We start from the raw sequence: 17,453 nt of genomic DNA on the forward strand, positions 1-17,453 counted from the left end.
GAGGTAAGTGCAGTAGTTGCCTCTTGGCTAAGTAACCTTAAGCTTAACCTGAAAACATAACTACTCCAATCCAACTTGACTTGCACTTTAAAAAAAGTATTTGCCCATGACTAGTTGCACCAGAAAGTAGATGGGGAATGTGTAATGAAAGCAATTCGGACAGATGACATCCACATTTCAATGTATAGGCAAATAGTGCCTGCAGTTCCTGATCTAGAAAGGGAAACAGGCAGGGATCTCCTTGGTGCACCTAGGAGATGTGGCAGAGGGTCTGGTAACTGTTATTATAGGAATTTCACATAATTTCTCCGAACCAATAATATTAATTGAGCAATTTCTCTCTCCGTTCCCCAGCTTTATGAACAGCCATCCATTGGGTGGTGGGATGATGATGATGATGATTTACTGTTCTTCTCAACACAGCCTGGATGTCTATACTTTCTGTTGTTGGACTTCAGTAGTAGTTAATGACTGTAGCCAGATGCCTACAAAGAAGACCTGGTATCTGTCTTTCCACATCACAAAACACACTGTGAAGCCCACAATTGCTGCAAGGAGGTTAAGCACTATCTGGATCAGCAAGTAAAGGTTGAAAGTATTGGTGATGTCGGTACAGTCGGATACATTCTTGTACATGAAGGTTCTGCTGAGGGGATCCACTGTTTCCAGTTTACACTGACAGGCCTCAGTGATGGTTTCACAGGTAAACTGTGTGATCTGTGAATAACAGTAGGCAGCAAAAGCTACTGCCAAAACACAGACAATCAGACTCAGAGCGCTCAGCAGAAAGTATGCAACCTGGAAAGGAAACACAATGAATTTATTTTCAGCATTACGAACAATTTTATATGAGCTTTACAGTGAATGTTTGCAAGTTGGTGAAGGTTGCCATTTATATATGAACTCTGACAGTCCCAGATGACTTTCACAAATGTCCAGAAATAAGTGATGAGGCAGCTTGCGGGAAACAGGGGCAATGTTTCTACACAGACCTTTGGTCTGATCCAGCAGTGCTCTTCTCATATTCTTATGAAATGTGGGTACATCTGTAATAATATTTTAAAAAGAAATGCCTCCAAATGCAGTATTTAGGTCATCAGCGACTGTAAAACATATAACAGTGGTACCTTGGTTTACGAACTTAATCCGTTCTGGAAGTCTGTTCTAAAACAAAGTGTTCCCAAAGCCAAGGCCCGCTTCTTTCCCATAGAAAGCAATGCAAAATGGATTGATCTGTTCCAGACTTTTAAAAACAACCCCTAAAGCAGCAATTTAACATGAATTTTACTATCTAACACAAAATGAAAGCAATAATCAATGTACTGTACTATAAAATAACTAAAACAGTATTGTAGATGATAAAAATAAAATTTTTAAAATGTTCTTACCTGCACTGATGATAGTCATTGCTTGGGGGGGGGGGCTTTTATCCATTTCTGCAGTCACACAATCAATCAGTAGCTGAACTGGGATCCACACAGATTCCCCCCCCCCCAAGCTGCTGCAGGAAATGCTCCCTAGAGCGCGTGCCTCCTGCAGCGGTATGGGAGGGAGGGAGTTGCATGCCTGCAAAGCAGCTGGCTGGTGGGCGCACAGCTTCCCTCCCCCACAGCTGCAGAAACGCCTTGACAACCCCATTCTTCGTTGCCGGACAAGGAAGTGTGGCACTCTCTGCGACCCATCCCCTCTGCAGGGAGGTGGGACCAATTCGGATGGTCCGCCCCCGCCACTTAATGGATCCAAATGGTTTCCAGAGAGTGGTAGGGGATAGAATCATAGAATCATAGAGTTGGAAGAGACCACAAGGGCCATCGAGTCCAACCCCCTGCCAAGCAGGAAACAAACATGGGATGCTTTATCCCATGTTGATGGCCTTTCAGCTGATTCCCTGGTGGCCCGCTGGAATGTGGAGTTAACCAGGGCTATTGACTGTTTGGCTCCGAAGCGCCCTCTCCGATTGCATGGAGCCCGGACAGCCCCGTGGTTTTCCACGGATCTGAGGGCAATGAAACAATCGTTGAGACGGCTAGAGCGCCGGTGGCGGATAACTCATTCAGAATCTGACCGGACACAGGTTAGAGCTCAACGTCGAGCCTACCAAGTGGCAATAGCAACGGCGAAGAAGAATTTCTTCACTGCCTCTATTGCATCTGCAGAAAACAGCAGCAGGAGACTTTTTCAGGTGGTTCACAATTTAGCGGAACCACCTGCAACATCGGGGCCCAGTACGGGCCACATGTTCTCCTGCAATGATTTTGCAAAGTTTTTTGCAGATAAAATCACTCAGATTCGGGAAGAAGTAGACTCCACCGTGGGAGCAGGACCGGGGCGGGAGAGTGCTAGAGTTCTGTCTAGTCAAGTTGAGTGGGATCAATTCCAATCTGTTACCTCCGAGGATGTGGACAGGCTGCTTGGACGAGTGAAACCAACCACCTGTCTCCTGGATCCTTGCCCATCCTGGCTTATAAAAGCTAGCCGGGAAGGGCTGGGCGATGGGCTTCGTGGGGTGGTGAATGCTTCCCTCCGTGAGGGAGCCTTCCCAGACCCGCTGAAAGAGGCGGTTATTAAACCGCTTCTTAAAAAAAATCTTTAGATGCGGCCACGATGGCCAACTATCGCCCAGTCTCAAATCTTCCATTCCTGGGCAAGGTGATTGAGCGAGCGGTTGCCGAACAACTCCAGGCACGCCTGGAAGAAGCGGACCATTTGGATCCCTTCCAGTCGGGATTCAGGCCTCATCATGGGACTGAAACTGCCTTGGTCGCACTGGTTGATGATCTCCGGCGGGCTAGGGACAAAGGTGAGAGCTGTTTCCTAGTTCTGCTGGATCTCTCAGCGGCCTTTGACACCATCGACCATAACATCCTTCTGGACCGTCTAGAGGGGCTGGGAGCTGGGGGCACTGTTATACGGTGGTTCCGCTCCTTCCTCCTGGGCCATGATCAGAAAGTGGTGGTGGGGGATGAGTGTTCAGACCCCTGAGCTCTCACTTGTGGGGTGCCTCAGGGTTCTGTCCTCTCCCCCATGCTTTTCAACATTTACATGTGGCCGCTGGGAGAGATCATCAGGAGGTTTGGGCTGGGCGTTCATCAGTATGCGGATGATACCCAGCTCTACCTCTCTTTTAAATCAGAACCAGTGAAGGCGGTGAAGGTCCTGCGTGAGTGTCTGGAGGCGGTTGGAAGATGGATGGCGGCTAACAGATTGAGGTTGAATCCTGACAAGACAGAAGTACTGTTTTGGGGGGACAGGAGGCGGGCAGGTGTGGAGGATTCCCTGGTCCTGAATGGGGTAACTGTGCCCCTGAAGGACCAGGTGCGCAGCCTGGGAGTCATTTTGGACTCACAGCTGTCCATGGAGGCACAGGTCAAATCTGTGTCCAGGGCAGCTGTTTACCAGCTCCATCTGGTACGTAGGCTGAGACCCTATCTGCCTGCGGACTGTCTCGCCAGAGTGGTGCATGCTCTGGTGATCTCCCGCTTGGACTACTGCAATGTGCTCTACGTGGGGCTACCTTTGAAGGTGACTCAGAAACTACAACTAATCCAGAATGCGGCAGCTAGACTGGTGACTGGGGGCGGCCGCCGGGACCATATAACACCGGTCTTGAAAGACCTACATTGGCTCCCAGTACGTTTCCGAGCACAATTCAAAGTGTTGGTGCTGACCTTTAAAGCCCTAAACGGCCTCGGTCCAGTATACCTGAAGGAGCGTCTCCACCCCCATCATTCTGCCCGGACGCTGAGGTCCAGCACCGAGGGCCTTCTGGCGGTTCCCTCATTGCGAGAAGCAAAGCTACAGGGAACCAGGCAGAGGGCCTTCTCGGTAGTGGCGCCCGCCCTGTGGAACGCCCTTCCAGCAGATGTCAAAGCGATAAAGAACTACCTGACATTCAGAAGACATCTTAAGGCAGCCCTGTTCAGGGAAGTTTTTAACATGTGATATTTTACTGTATTTTTGGTTTTTATGGAAGCCGCCCAGAGTGGCTGGGGAGGCCCAGCCAGATGGGCAGTTTAAATAATAAATTATTATTATTATAAAATGAAAGTGCACCCCCAACAGAGTACATTCGAATACCCCCCCAAAAAACCAACAACCCAAAACACTCATTTCCGCGTTTGAAGCGTTCGTAATCCAAAAAGTTCGTTAACTAGGTTGTTCGTAAACTGAGGTACCACTCTATAGGCACCCTTCAAGGCAATCCTCAGAGACAGGGAGAATCATGTGGGCTTTGGGGTAGGAGCTATTGCCCTGTTAAATGTTTATTGCATGGTTTCAGGCACTGGAAGGGCAGAACATTTTCTCCACATGTCAGAATGAGGACATCAAAGGAGAGGATCAAAGCTTGTGGACGAGGTTACCCTGAGATCCATCACATGGCAGACTAAGAAGCAATTCCAAAACTGCACACACAACAAAGAAAGGAGCTAGAAAAGGAGTTTGGATTTGCTGTTTTTCACAGCTTGACATAAATACAGGCTGGTGATTGCTACATAAACATAGGAGAGAGGAGAAAGGGATGTGTTGGACTGTGAATGACATCCCATACATCTCTCTTTTTCAGTTCTACTGGCAAAAGATAAGGGGGGGAGGGGAATAAAGACTTTAAACAAAATCCTAATCATGCCTTGGTTTCTTTGTATACATGCTATCAGATCAATAATGCATAAATCTGTCAAATCTATTGAGCCAAAAAAACAAAACCCAGCAATCCACAAATAGCAGCATGGTTGCCCATGGCACACAGAAATTTAAGGCCCCATTGAGTGACAGCTATGACCCTCAGCTTGAATATCAATTACTCAGTTTCTAGGGCACGGCAAAACACTGGGAAACACTTGTAAAACTTTGCTACAAATTTGGAGGGGAACATAGCCTGAAATGTAATTCTGGAATCCAGCAGAGAAACCTTCCTGTGCATTGTTCCACAGGAGACTTTTTCAAAAGTCATCAGGATGCAAAATGGCAGCCTTAGTGTTATGGGCAGAAAGAGAGGGGTTTATCCAAGCACGCAAACACATCTTGTTAGGGGAAAGGCCATAGCACATAGGTAGAGCAGAAGGCCCCAGGTTCAATTGTTGGCCTCTCCAGGTAGGGCTGAAAATGTCCCCTATCTGAAACTCTGGAAGGCTACTGCTGGTCAGTCACTGTGGACAATACTGGGCCAGACAGACCTTGAATGAGGCAGTTTCCTAGGCTGCAACATCTTCCTCCCAAGAATTTTCATAGCGTGTACAAAAGGGACATACATTTTGCCTCCATGGAGAAAGAAGTAAAGCGACAAAATCACCTTGGCTACTCAAAATAATGGTTAGCTACCAAGCCCAGTGAAAATGTGTGAACCCTTGCAAGAAGCTGAATTATTTTATCTGTGTATCACAGCTGTGCAAGCTGGAGCTGATGCGAGTTGTAGTCCAAAATGTCTGGAGGGGACCAGGTGGAGGAAGGCTGGCATAAGCCATTTGCACTTATTTGCCTCCTTATAGAATCTCTTCTTCTTGGAAGAGGCAAAAGGCAGGACAATAAGGCCAACACTCTAATCTCCAGAAACCCACCACCCCTTCTGGCTTCTCAGGTATTTGAGGTTAACAAGGAAGAAAAAACAGTATCAGGCAATGTACCTTGATGGCAAACTGTATGCAGGTCTTCTCATCCGGTTGGTAAGAAACACATAGCATCACTAGTCCCAATAAGGCCACCACGCAGACCTAAAAAAGGGAAAGCTAGACTGTAATTACATTTTAAGAACTGGGGGTGGGAATATGATAGGCAGTATTACAGTGTTGCACTATCGTCTCCCTGACCATAATGGCTTGGGTGATCTTGAGATAGAGAATGAAATCAAGGAGGCACCAAAAAAGGAAAACGCTGCAATAAAAGTGACACATGCATGTTCCATTTATGACAAAGAATTATCCTAGAACAGTTAGGGGTAGCAGTCTTGGCCTTGGTGCAAGATGCTGAACAGTTGGGATCAGTGACCAGAGTGCTATCAAATTCAACATATAACTAAGTAGACGATTGCCAAGAAAATCCAACACATTTAACTTCAAATGAGGAAACTGCCAAAAAAAGGGGATTTGTTAAAAAAAAAGCTGAAAAGTAAAGAGGGCCACATCTCTTCAAAAGGTTTGGCAGTTGTTCAAAACTCAATAACAGAAACTCATCAGGAAACTCATCACCAGGGCCAAGAGGATGCCAGCATGGTTAATGAGCAGTGTCAAAGAAGTTATGCTTTCCATATTATACAGGTCCATTAATCTCAGTGGTTCTGCTCTGAGTATGGCTTAGCAGGATACAACCCCTCATCTATATTCATCCTTGACAGAGTTGCCAAGGGAAGTAACACCATTGAAACATGGTCCTGCAGGGGTTCTCCTCAAATCTGCACAGTGCTTCTCAGGTTTAATCCTGTGTGTCCTTGTTCTTTACCATCTACATGAAGCCTTTAATTCAATTAACATGATCTGCCTAATGCTCATATCTTAGTGATATCATATACAACTATAGCCAAATGGTATATAAACCTCAGGTACAGAAGCACCTGAAGAGCTGAGCAACGTATGAACCAGGTTGAAAATGCTCTGGGCTGCATTACACAGGGCTCTGTGGCACCCCGGTCCTATACACAGAGGAGCCTAGGAGTCAGCCATGAGTAGGTGCACCTGTCCACCCTATTCACAATTCATGTGACATGGAGTCCACATTTGCACAGGCCCATCCACATAATCCATCCAGAAACTGGCAAGGTCGTAGCCAACTACTGATTAATTTAACTGACAGAAATATTTAAAATCAGCCTTGCCTTCAGCAGTTTCCAAGATGTCTTATGATCTTGGAACAATAAAGGGATACCTGAAAATTGCATCTCTGCCCTATTCCACTCATGGATTCTTCTTGCCAGTTGACAGGCACCATTGGATACCACTCAGTAAATATGAAGAAAATACAATAAAAAATAGCCTACAAAACAGCAGCAAAATATGAACCATAAAGCAGTCACTCCCCTCCATCAGCAGGGGAGACCCTCTGGTGCCACTGCTGAGTGCTGCTGCCCACGGCCCATGACCGGGCCTTCTGGAATACCCTCCCACAGTGGCTTGGCAGGGGGCTGGACTCGATGGCCCTTGTGGTCTATTCCAACCCTATGATTCTAAGCCCTCAGGAGTGTCAGGCTCACATGCTGTGCATTCTATAATTTTCACCTGCTTGCAAACCAGGGTTTGACTCTGGTTTGCAGGCAAATGGTTTGCCCTTTCAGTCACAAACAAGGCTTAGAAGAGTGGAAAGTGGAAAGTTGCAGGCAAGCCCTCTTGGAAATGGCAAATATGGTTTAGTATTATATGTGAATGAGCCCTAAATGATAGAGAGAAGTTTCTAGACACACTATTCTTGCCCCTGATATAGAGCGGGGGGGGGGCAGGCATATTTTTGGGGGAAAGGTGGAGGACCATGCCAACATACACCTGCCTAGACACACCTTTACCACCCAAAGGCTTTGTCGTCGCTCCTAGTCCACAAGTTTTTTTAAAAAATGTTTACTCTTTCCTTTTCACTGTTCAATTCCATGTCAAAAATCCAAAATTTTGCAATACCCATATTTTGCCAGCAAGGAAGAAATGTGTTCAAATTGCTTCATTTATTCTGACATCAATCTTTTTTAAAAAAATCAATAGCAGTACCCTCAGTTCTGTCCCCTCGCCCTCACAGTCCTATTTATGACATTGAAAGCATAAAAAGAAAAGACAGTTAAACCATAAATTATCCCATATTTTATTCTCAAATTTTTGAATCTTATTACAGAAAGTCAAGATTTTTTAAAATGAGTAATGAATCCCAGTTCCAGTTTTTGCGTGGCTCTTGTTGCTTCACTGGCTGAATTCCCCTTTATTCATACTGATGGACTAAAGCACTTGATTTTCAGCATGGAGCAGTATGACAGTTTTGCTACTAATAAAGCAAAGATCCCTTCAATAAATCAGGCTCTATTTAGCACATTAGAATTCTCCCTTCACTTTTCTGTCATAGCATGTTAGCAGCAGTCAGGAAGACAAAGTCACCCCTGGGGTAATCCCAACAGGGATGAGCTGAGCCTATTATGTGCAGCTAATTTTGCAGGAAAAAAGTATTGGTTTCAAAGTTCTTCTATGGTTGGCCAAGTGGAATGCTAATCAAATACTGGCGTGTGGGGTGGGGGTGCTGCAGCGAGGGGGGGCAGAGCACACTTGAGGGGGATGTTGCTAAAACAAGCATGCTGATATTTTAACCATGCTGCCTCTGTGTTCTGCTTCACTGCCAAGAAAGGAACCATTGCTCATTTCTGCCTTAATAAGCGGACGCCAGAGAGGAGCACAATCTGCTCTAGAATACATATTGTTTTCAGAGTCAGACATATGATATCTTAATTTTCCCCTTTGTAATGCTGCTTGTTTGGTCTTTTTGATTTAAAAGTCAGTTAGCAAAATTAAGCAGGGTGCTTTCAGATACAAAGTATTTTCAGAATTTTGTTCCTTTATGCTGAAATCACAGATATGTCTGGAATCTAGTATGTCACTATCACAACATATACACATTTAACTTCTAGTTGCTTGGGGGATGGGGCTAAAACTAATTTTAGTACACATATGCACCATAATGTAGTAGTAGTAGTAGTAGTAGTAGTAGTAGTAGTAGTAGTAGTATGCACCCAAATTTCCCCAAGGCAAAAACAGGACCAGGCTTTACCAAGGGCAGGAGGGACACAGGTGGCGCTGTGGGTTAAACCACAGAGCCTAGGACTTGCCGGTCAGAAGGTTGGCGGTTCAAATCCCTGCGATGGGGTGAGCTCCCGTTGCTCGGTCCCAGCTCCTGCCCACCTAGCAGTTCGAAAGCACGTCAAAGTGCAAGTAGATAAATAGGTGGGAAGGTAAACGGCGTTTCCGTGTGCTGCTCTGGTTTGCCAGAAACGGCTTAGTCATGCTGGCCACATGACCCGGAAGCTGTACGCCGGCTCTCTCGGCCAATAAAGCGAGATGAGCGCCGCAAACCCAGAGTTGGTCACGACTGGACCTAATGGTCAGGGGTCCCTTGACCTTTACCTTACCAAGGACAGGCATTAGAAAACACAGACAGCTAGAGGTGACAAGAGGCATGGAGGAGAACAGAGAGAGCGAGAGAGGTCAAGATTGTCAGAAAGGTTTGAAGATGTGGTCTTGGGTATATTCCCAATTAAATTAAATTGCTAAATGGCAGTACATTTCCAAAACTTTAGTCTTATCCAGCCAAAAGGCACAGCTAGGGGAGCATGGCTTGGGCACCAAGTCTCAACTGAAAGTTGCCCAAGACCCAGTCCTGGTCTACATTTTGAGGAAAAAACTAGCTTAGAGGTTTGCCTGTCCATTTTGTTTCATAACTTTTCTTCTAGGAGAGCTAGATTCTCTCTCTCTCTCTCTCTCTCTCTCTCTCTCTCAATGAAAGCTCAGCACCTGGACAGCCCCTTCCATGCATTTGCACCATTATAATCCAGCCCTTTCTCATTTCTATTTCTCACTATACTCTACCTCACAGGCTTAGAACAATGAACATTTCATACAAAGATTACCATAATAAAAGACAAAAGTGGTAAGAACCTAACAGAAGCAGAAGACATCAAGAAGAGGTAGCAAGAATACACAGAGGAATTATACCAGAAAGATATGGATGGCTCGTACACCCCAGGTGGTGTGGCTGCTGACCTTGAGCCAGACATCCTGGAGAGTGAAGTCAAATGGGCCTTAGAAAGCACTGCAAATAACAAGGCCAGTGGAAGTGATGGTATTCCAGCTGAACTGTTTAAAATTTTAAAAGATGATACTACTATCAAGGTGCTCAGTGAACTAAAATGGACGGGAATGGGCGAATTCAGTTCGGATGACTATCATATCTACTACTGTGGGCAAGAAAACCGTAAAAGAAATGGAGTGGCCCTCATAGTCAACAAAAGAGTGACGGTTTTAAATGTCTATATTGCATCAGCAGCATTCACAATTGGCACAAACTGAGGAGAGGGGCTGAGGCATTTTCAGCATCATTTATAGGAAACAATATAAGAGCACAAGAGCCCTGTTAGAACAGATCACTGTCCCATCATAGAATCACAAAATTGTAGAGTTGGAAGGGACTCAGAGGGTCATCTAGTCCAACCCCTTGCAACACAGGAATGTCAGTTAAATCATACATGACCTCTGCTTAAAAACCTCAAAGGAAGGAGAGCACCCTGTTTTCAAAGTAGATCATGAAGGCAACAGAGCTCTTCCTACACTTTACACTAAGTCAGACCATGGTTGCATCTAGCTCTGCACTTTACACTGACTAGCAGAAGCTGACTAGGGTTTTGGATAAGGTTATTCCCCCACCCCACCCCACCAAGACCAGGAGATGTGAGGAAATGAACCTGGGACTTTCAGAAGCAAAGTACATATTCTGCAACTGAGTTACATCCTAGTCATAGAGATGGCACTGATTCAGTGTCCTTGCATTCATATAGCCTCACATGGTGGATGGAGGGCTGAACATGGACAAGGCTGAAATATGCACTCAGTCAGATTTGCCCTGTGATCTTGGGCAATCACAATTCCTCAGCTGAATCTGTTTCACAGAACTATTGCAAAGATAATTAAAATGAGAAAGGGCAACCCAATCTACTTTGCATGGCTGCAGACTAAAATGTGGTATAGGAAGGAAGGGAAAGAGATGTGTGCAACTAAGTTTTACTCAAGGGTAGATCTACTGAAATCAATGGCCTTAACCATGTTCATGGGTGTAATGTGAAAACAACTTAACTGCATATCGCTGTGAGAGAGGCTGCATTGTGCCACCTTTTACTCCTTGGAGGAAGGATCAGATTAAAAACATATACAGTGGTACCTCAGGTTACATATGCTTCAGGTTACAGACTCCGCTAACCCAGAAATAGTACCTTGGGTTAAGAACTTTGCTTCAGGATAAGAGAAATCGCGCAACTGCAGCGGGAGGCCCCATTAGCTAAAGTGGTACCTCAGGTTAAGAACGGACCTCTGGAACGAATTAAGTACGTAACCAGAGGTACCACTGTACAACATGCCATTCTCCAACATAGCCAAGAATCAGGAAAAATGGGTTATATTGTACTCTTATGCAAACAGGATACGGCTGGGTTATCAGCTTCTCCCACTGAATTTCTGGCACTTGAAAAGGAGTGCTGGGACGAACAGGGCCACATTCAGGGCTCACTCCAATGTTGCCCAAGTTTATGCCCTTTATCTTTTCATTCAGGCTTCCTGAGGGCCTAAGTGAGGCAACACCCTCCAAAATGGATGCAAGGGTGTGGATGGCACAAGCAGGGGGGCAAGCTGGAGGAAAGACGGGCACTCCACCCCAACCGCTGTTGCCCCACCATGGCAAACTTGGTGGGCCTTCAGCTAATATAAATAGTAAACTCAGTAGTATATGGCACATGGAGAATCCATTGAATTTTAAAACAATGTGAGTGTGGTGGGCCCTGATGATCTATTTGTAAAATTCAGAATCATCAGCCTCCAGAATCTGGCAGGAACTCACTTGGAACGAGCACTGAACAAAACATTAAAAAAATGCATCATACAGCAAAGTAGCTCAAGAGACAAGGCTTCACATGGCCTAATTCCCCCCTCTCTATTTCATTAACAACAAATCAGCTCTGAAACACAACCCATGACTGGAATGAGCGCGCACGCCTGGGCTGGGTTCGCGCTGTCTGTCCCCGCGGACCACGTGTTTTACATGCTCACAAATAGCCTTGTCCGTCTGCTACAAGGTATGGCAAGGCAGCGTGTCGCTGGGCGAGCCCGAATTTCCGGGACTGGCGCATATCCCCGTCCTTCCCCTCCCCCTAAACTCGCTTATTTGCATTTCAAATTTAACCCTTCGCCTCGGCAAGAGCCAAAGTGCCCTCGGCTGTGGCAAAGGAGGCTTGGGCGAAGCGCAAAACAGATCAGACAGTTCTTTAGAAAAGTCCAACAACTCATCGCAGCGTGGAAGCAACAGGAGCATTCATTCCCTTCTCCTCTGTCATTTCGGATCAAAACGTTAATTCTCGTCCCTTGCCTCTCATTCCCTTTCCCTTGGCAAGGGTACAGGCGTGCATGTGCCAGAACCACATATCACCCCCACCTTTCAGCCAGGAGCAATCCTTGCACTGCAATCCAAATCTAGAAGTCTGCTAAACGATGCACGCAGCAAATCTAAGGGTCTTACTTCCCAGCTTCCTATGATGTTTGCTCTAAAGTAACACGTTCTTTCCACTTCCTTTCTTGCATGTAAAATGGATACAAGCAACCACGGCAGGGCAGCTGTTGCTGTTAAAGGTTAGCTGAGCTCCGGCCCGAGCCGCGTCTCGAGGGCCGCGCGGACAGCTGGTTAGTCGGGGCGTTAGGGCGCGCGGGCCGAGGCGCTCCGCGGGGAGAAAGAGGCGGCGATGCTTACGAGGAGGCCCGCCCAGTACGGCGTGTCTCTGACCAGCAGGGACGAGCTGAGGCCGGCCATGAGGAAGCCCAGCACCGCCACCGCGGCGCCCAGCGCCAGCTGCCCCAGGGCCGCCAGCAGCGGGAAGCGGCAGCCGCAGCACGGGCGCGGGTCCCCCCCGCGGCTCTCCTTCGCCGGCCGGGCCGCTCCTCCGCGCTCGCCGCCTCCCTCCGGCCCGGCCGCCGTCTCTTCTCTGCCCATGCTGCTCCGCTGCCGCCGGGAGGACGCCGAAGAACCGGGCCGCGCCTCTCCTTCGGGGCTGCCGGCCGACTCGTCTCTGGCATTTGACTCGCGGAGGCTGCACAAATATGGAAAACATTGGGAGCTTCCAGGCGCCACATATAGCCCGGAGGCGAGGGGGGGGGGTCCGAGGGGGTAGCGGACTGCCGACCGCCCGAGCGCCGGCTCTGCCGTGCCCGAGGGAGCTTTGCACGTGAGAATGGAGGCGACTTCCTGGGGGGCGTCGCTCTGCTAGGAATTGTTCTGGGCTGACAATTACCGCACACGTTGTAGAGTATGAACGGGGAAAGGAGGGTGAGATTTGGAAAGAGCAAGGGTCAGAGTACTGCATGTATTTTATATTTTTAGTTTGTTCTTTTATGCTGTGAACGGCCCTGAGATCTTTGGATTAAGGGCAGTATACAAATTTAATTAATAATAATAAAATAAAATGTGTTTTATGAAATACTAAAATTTGAGAAAGAGGAAGCTGTAGTGCCCTTTTAAAGTTTCGTTCTAATTTAGTAGCAATATTAACATGGTATTTCTAAAATAATTACGGCACAGATGTTTGGGTTGTCCCATTGCCTGCCCCCAACCCATGACTTTAGTATCAGCCTAATGCAAACATTTAAACGAGGGAGAGCTTTGACCTGTATGTCCAGGAAAGCTCTTTCTTATCCAAGCTCTGTGGGTGTTTGTTGTGGGAATAGATGCTCCACATGCACATTTTTTGAAACATCTGCACAATGTCACTGGCATCAACAGGCCGGCCTGTGTCCCCTCCCCCATTTCCAGCTCTTGATGCTGCTTAACTACAATGAAGGATGCCTTTGGTATTAATAAATTACTGTGTCAATTTGTTTTATGGCTTAAGCAATATCCTCTTCAGTCATTTATATTTCATATGGAAACAAGAAAACTGGAAACAAGGTGATTCCACATGCTTTTCATTCACTTAACTTCAGATCTTCATATTTTCTGAAATATAGAAAGCTTTTTTTGCAGGTAGTGGGGAGTACTGTGAAAAAACAGGAGACTAAAATATGAGAAAATATCCAACAACCCATGAGGGATGTGGACTGTTTCACAGTGTTTCATAAATATTTAACACTTAGGAATTCCTTCCTGGGATATTGAAGTGGTGCCATATCTCTTGCTGCTTTCCCCAGTCAAGCCCCCCCCCCCCCCCGCAAAGCCATTTATATGGTGAAACATTTGCCTTAACATAGATCCCTTGTTAGCATGGCTTATCCCATCTCCACTCTCCCTATAGTCTCTCCCCACTGCCAGACTTTAAAGTGCAAGCCGCATGGGGTAGGGTGCACGGTTTCCTTATTTTTTTTGCTGTAATTCTATGAAGGGTACATGGGGTGGTAGGGGAGAGGTTGGGGAGAGGGAGAGAGGTGGGGAACACGTCATGCTCCTTCTGAGGTAGTTTGTTCACCTTTCATCCCCACCCTCTACTCAGCTCTAACCTGTGGCGCCTAGAAGCCATCAGCATGCAACATTTGCCACACCCTAGGAATGGCTTCCACTGGCTGGCTAAACCAGGTGAGGGGAGCTGATGAGTCTCAAATCATAGAATCATAGAGTTGGAATAGACCACAAGGGCCATCGAGTCCAACCCCCTGCCAAGCAGGAAACACCATCAGAGCACTCCTGACATATGGTTGTCAAGCCTCTGCTTAAAGACCTCCAAAGGAGGAGACTCCACCACACTCCTTGGCAGCAAATTCCACTGTCAAACAGCTCTTACTGTCAGGAAGTTCTTCCTAATGTTTAGGTGGAATCTTCTTTCTTGTAGTTTGGATCCATTGCTCCGTGTCTGCTTCTCTGGAGCAGCAGAAAACAACCTTTCTCCCTCCTCTATGTGACATCCTTTTCTATATTTGAACATGGCTATCATATCACCCCTTAACCTCCTCTTCTCCAGGCTAAACATGCCCAGCTCCCTTAGCCGTTCCTCATAAGGCATCGTTTCCAGACCTTTGACCATTTTGGTTGCCCTCCTCTGGACACGTTCCAGTTTGTCAGTGTCCTTCTTGAACTGTGGTGCCCAGAACTGGACACAGTACTCCAGGTGAGGTCTGACCAGAGCAGAATACAGTGGCACTATTACTTCCCTTGATCTAGATGCTATACTCCTATTGATGCAGCCCAGAATTGCATTGGCTTTTTTAGCTGCCGCGTCACACTGTTGGCTCATGTCAAGTTTGTGGTCAACCAAGACTCCTAGATCCTTTTCACATTTACTGCTCTCAAGCCAGGTGTCACCCATCTTATATTTGTGTGAAGAAATTAAGAGTGTCATGATTAAATGGGCAATTGATATTGGCCACAATATTGAATATGAGAAGTGGATAAAATTATGGAACACTGGGTTAAAATTTACAGCATGTACATTGTTAAAAGAAAATCTGTTAAAATTGATGTACAGATGGTACCTCATGCCAACTAAATTGTCAAAGATGTATAAAACAGGAAACAAGAGTTGCTGGAAGTGTGGGGTGAAAAAAGGTGGTTTTTTCCCACATGTGGTGGTCATGCGATAAGGTAAAAACTTTTTGGGAAAGTATATACAATGAATTACAGAAGATCTTTAGGTACACATTTCTGAAAAAACCAGAGGCATTCTTGTTGGGAATGATGGGAGAGGATATTGATAAGTAGGATCATAAATTGTTCCTATACACAACAACAGCGGCGAGGTTACTGCTGGCTCAGGTGTGGAAACAACAACAATTGCAACAGTAGAAGAGTGGCAGTACAAGGTCACGGAATATGCGGAAATAGCCAAATTAACAGGGAAAATTCAACAACAGGGCGATGAAATATTTCAAAAAGAATAGGAAAAATTTATGTTATACATAGGATAAGGTGGGACTTTCGGAGGCGGCGCCAACGGCAATGGCGGTCTCCCTCTAGCTCGGAGGGAGAAGCTCCTTGGAAACTGGGTCTTGCCGCTACGGCGAAGCGGGGACCCTGTCAAAAACCGCAGGCGGAGGAAGCCTGCGGCCGTGGGACTCGGCGGGCACCAAAAGCGCCTCTCTAATCTGCAAAAGGACCCTGTAAAGGGTTCCGGAGCGGAACAGGGTGGTGCGGTGCTGAGAGTCAATCGCTACTTCCGAGGGGTGAAGCCGCGCAGCTGTTGCTGGAGAGCTCTGACCTTTTTCCTTTGAAACTTCAGATTACAAAAATACAACCCGTGAGTAAGACTTTTAAAACTGGGAGTTCAAAGGGTTATTTTGCCTTTGATCGACGCAGCAATTTTGAATTTGATTCTGAAGCGGGAAGATGTAAAAAGGAAGTCCGTCTTCCGCTGTTGTAGATAAGATCAAAGCAAAGACTTTTGAAGCTAGAGCTGGAGAAGTGGAAAGGACTTTAAATTTCATTGTCAGACACAAGAACCCCCTCGAAGTGGGGCGGGGGAAAGGAATTTCTGGCTTAAGGAAGAAGTGAGGGAAAGATCACTGCCTAATCCCTGCTATTGGTCTGCTAAGGTGCTCCCCTAGAGGAGGACTGGGACATAGCTGGGGTTTTTCCATTACAGCTGGTTGGAAAATTTTCCCATCAGAAAAGAGGCTTGAACTGTGTGAGTGACCTTGAGGTTTTAAAAACAAAGTAATGGATCAGGAAAAACCCCAGCCTACCTGGCCAAAAACCAGATATCAGCAACGAAGACATTCTGTAGTGGCACCTCCTGAAAAGGAAGATTCTGGGCAGTTCGGTGCAAAAAATATAGGCCCTGAAGAGACACTGAATGCATCTTTAGATAAAATATTTGGAGCTTTGGAAAAACTGTCGACAAAAATTGATTTAAACACTACAACTATTAGCTCCAATACTCAAGTGATTGACCGCCTATTGCAGGAATCTAAATTGACAAGGAAAATTGCCGATGAGGCTAAAGAGAAGGTGCTGGTGGTAGAAGGAAAATTACAACCAATCAATAAACAACTAGAAGATCATAAGGCACAACTGTCCTTATTTGAATTGAGAGACAAACAGGCAAATTTAAGAATTAGGGCGGTACCGGAACTCAAAGAAGGTAAACTGTGTGAATTCCTCACACAGGAATTTGAAGAATTTTGGGGCCTGGACTCAGAAAAGGATTTTAAGATACTGACAGCCTTCAGACTTGGCAAAGGCAATAAAGAAGGCAGGAAGAACAAGGTAAGGGACTGTCTGATTACACTCAGATCAAAGGAGGAGAGAGACAGAATATTAGGCCTACATTATCAGAAATCACTGGAAATTCAAGATTCAAGAATATAAATTTTTAAAGATATCCCAAAACACCTATTGGACCTCAGAGCTAACTACAGAGACCTGGTGAACTTGTTAAGAAGAAACAGCATCATTTTCAGGTGGGAATTTCCCCAGGGGTTGTTGTTCACGTACAGAGGGAAAAAGGTGAAGATAAGATCTGAGGAGGATAAAGAGAGATTCCTGAAGGACCACGAGGAGAATCTACAAAAAGAGGCAGAGGGAAAAGAACCAAAATTAAAACCAGGAGTTTTGGACCTGGCAAAGCTACCATTGGAACTTGATAAACCAGAAGTGTTACCACCAACAGACCAAGAACAAGAATTGGGTGCAGTCGGAGGAGACACATAATAATCCCACAATGTCTCTGCAGGTGCTAAGTTGGAATATTAGAGGTTTGAACTCCCCTGATAAGAGGAAAAAAATCTTTCATCTATTGAAAAAGGAAAAATTGGATTTGATATGTC

General features: G+C 46.1%; 1 protein-coding gene across 1 annotated transcript; it reads right to left on the reverse strand.

The window, feature by feature from the left end:
* Nucleotides 1–387: 387 nt before the first annotated feature.
* Nucleotides 388–12,714, reverse strand: SSPN (sarcospan). Its single transcript, XM_082240175.1, has 3 exons — nt 12,460–12,714; nt 5,622–5,708; nt 388–798 (listed from the first exon to the last, which is right to left on the reverse strand). Exons 1-3 carry the CDS (start codon nt 12,697–12,699, stop codon nt 433–435), a joined length of 693 nt encoding a protein of 230 aa, XP_082096301.1. The 5' UTR covers nt 12,700–12,714; the 3' UTR covers nt 388–432.
* Nucleotides 12,715–17,453: the final 4,739 nt, after the last annotated feature.

Source organism: Podarcis vaucheri, assembly GCF_965113315.1.
Source record: "Podarcis vaucheri genome assembly, chromosome: 10".
In the NCBI taxonomy this organism is placed as follows: domain Eukaryota; kingdom Metazoa; phylum Chordata; class Lepidosauria; order Squamata; family Lacertidae; genus Podarcis; species Podarcis vaucheri.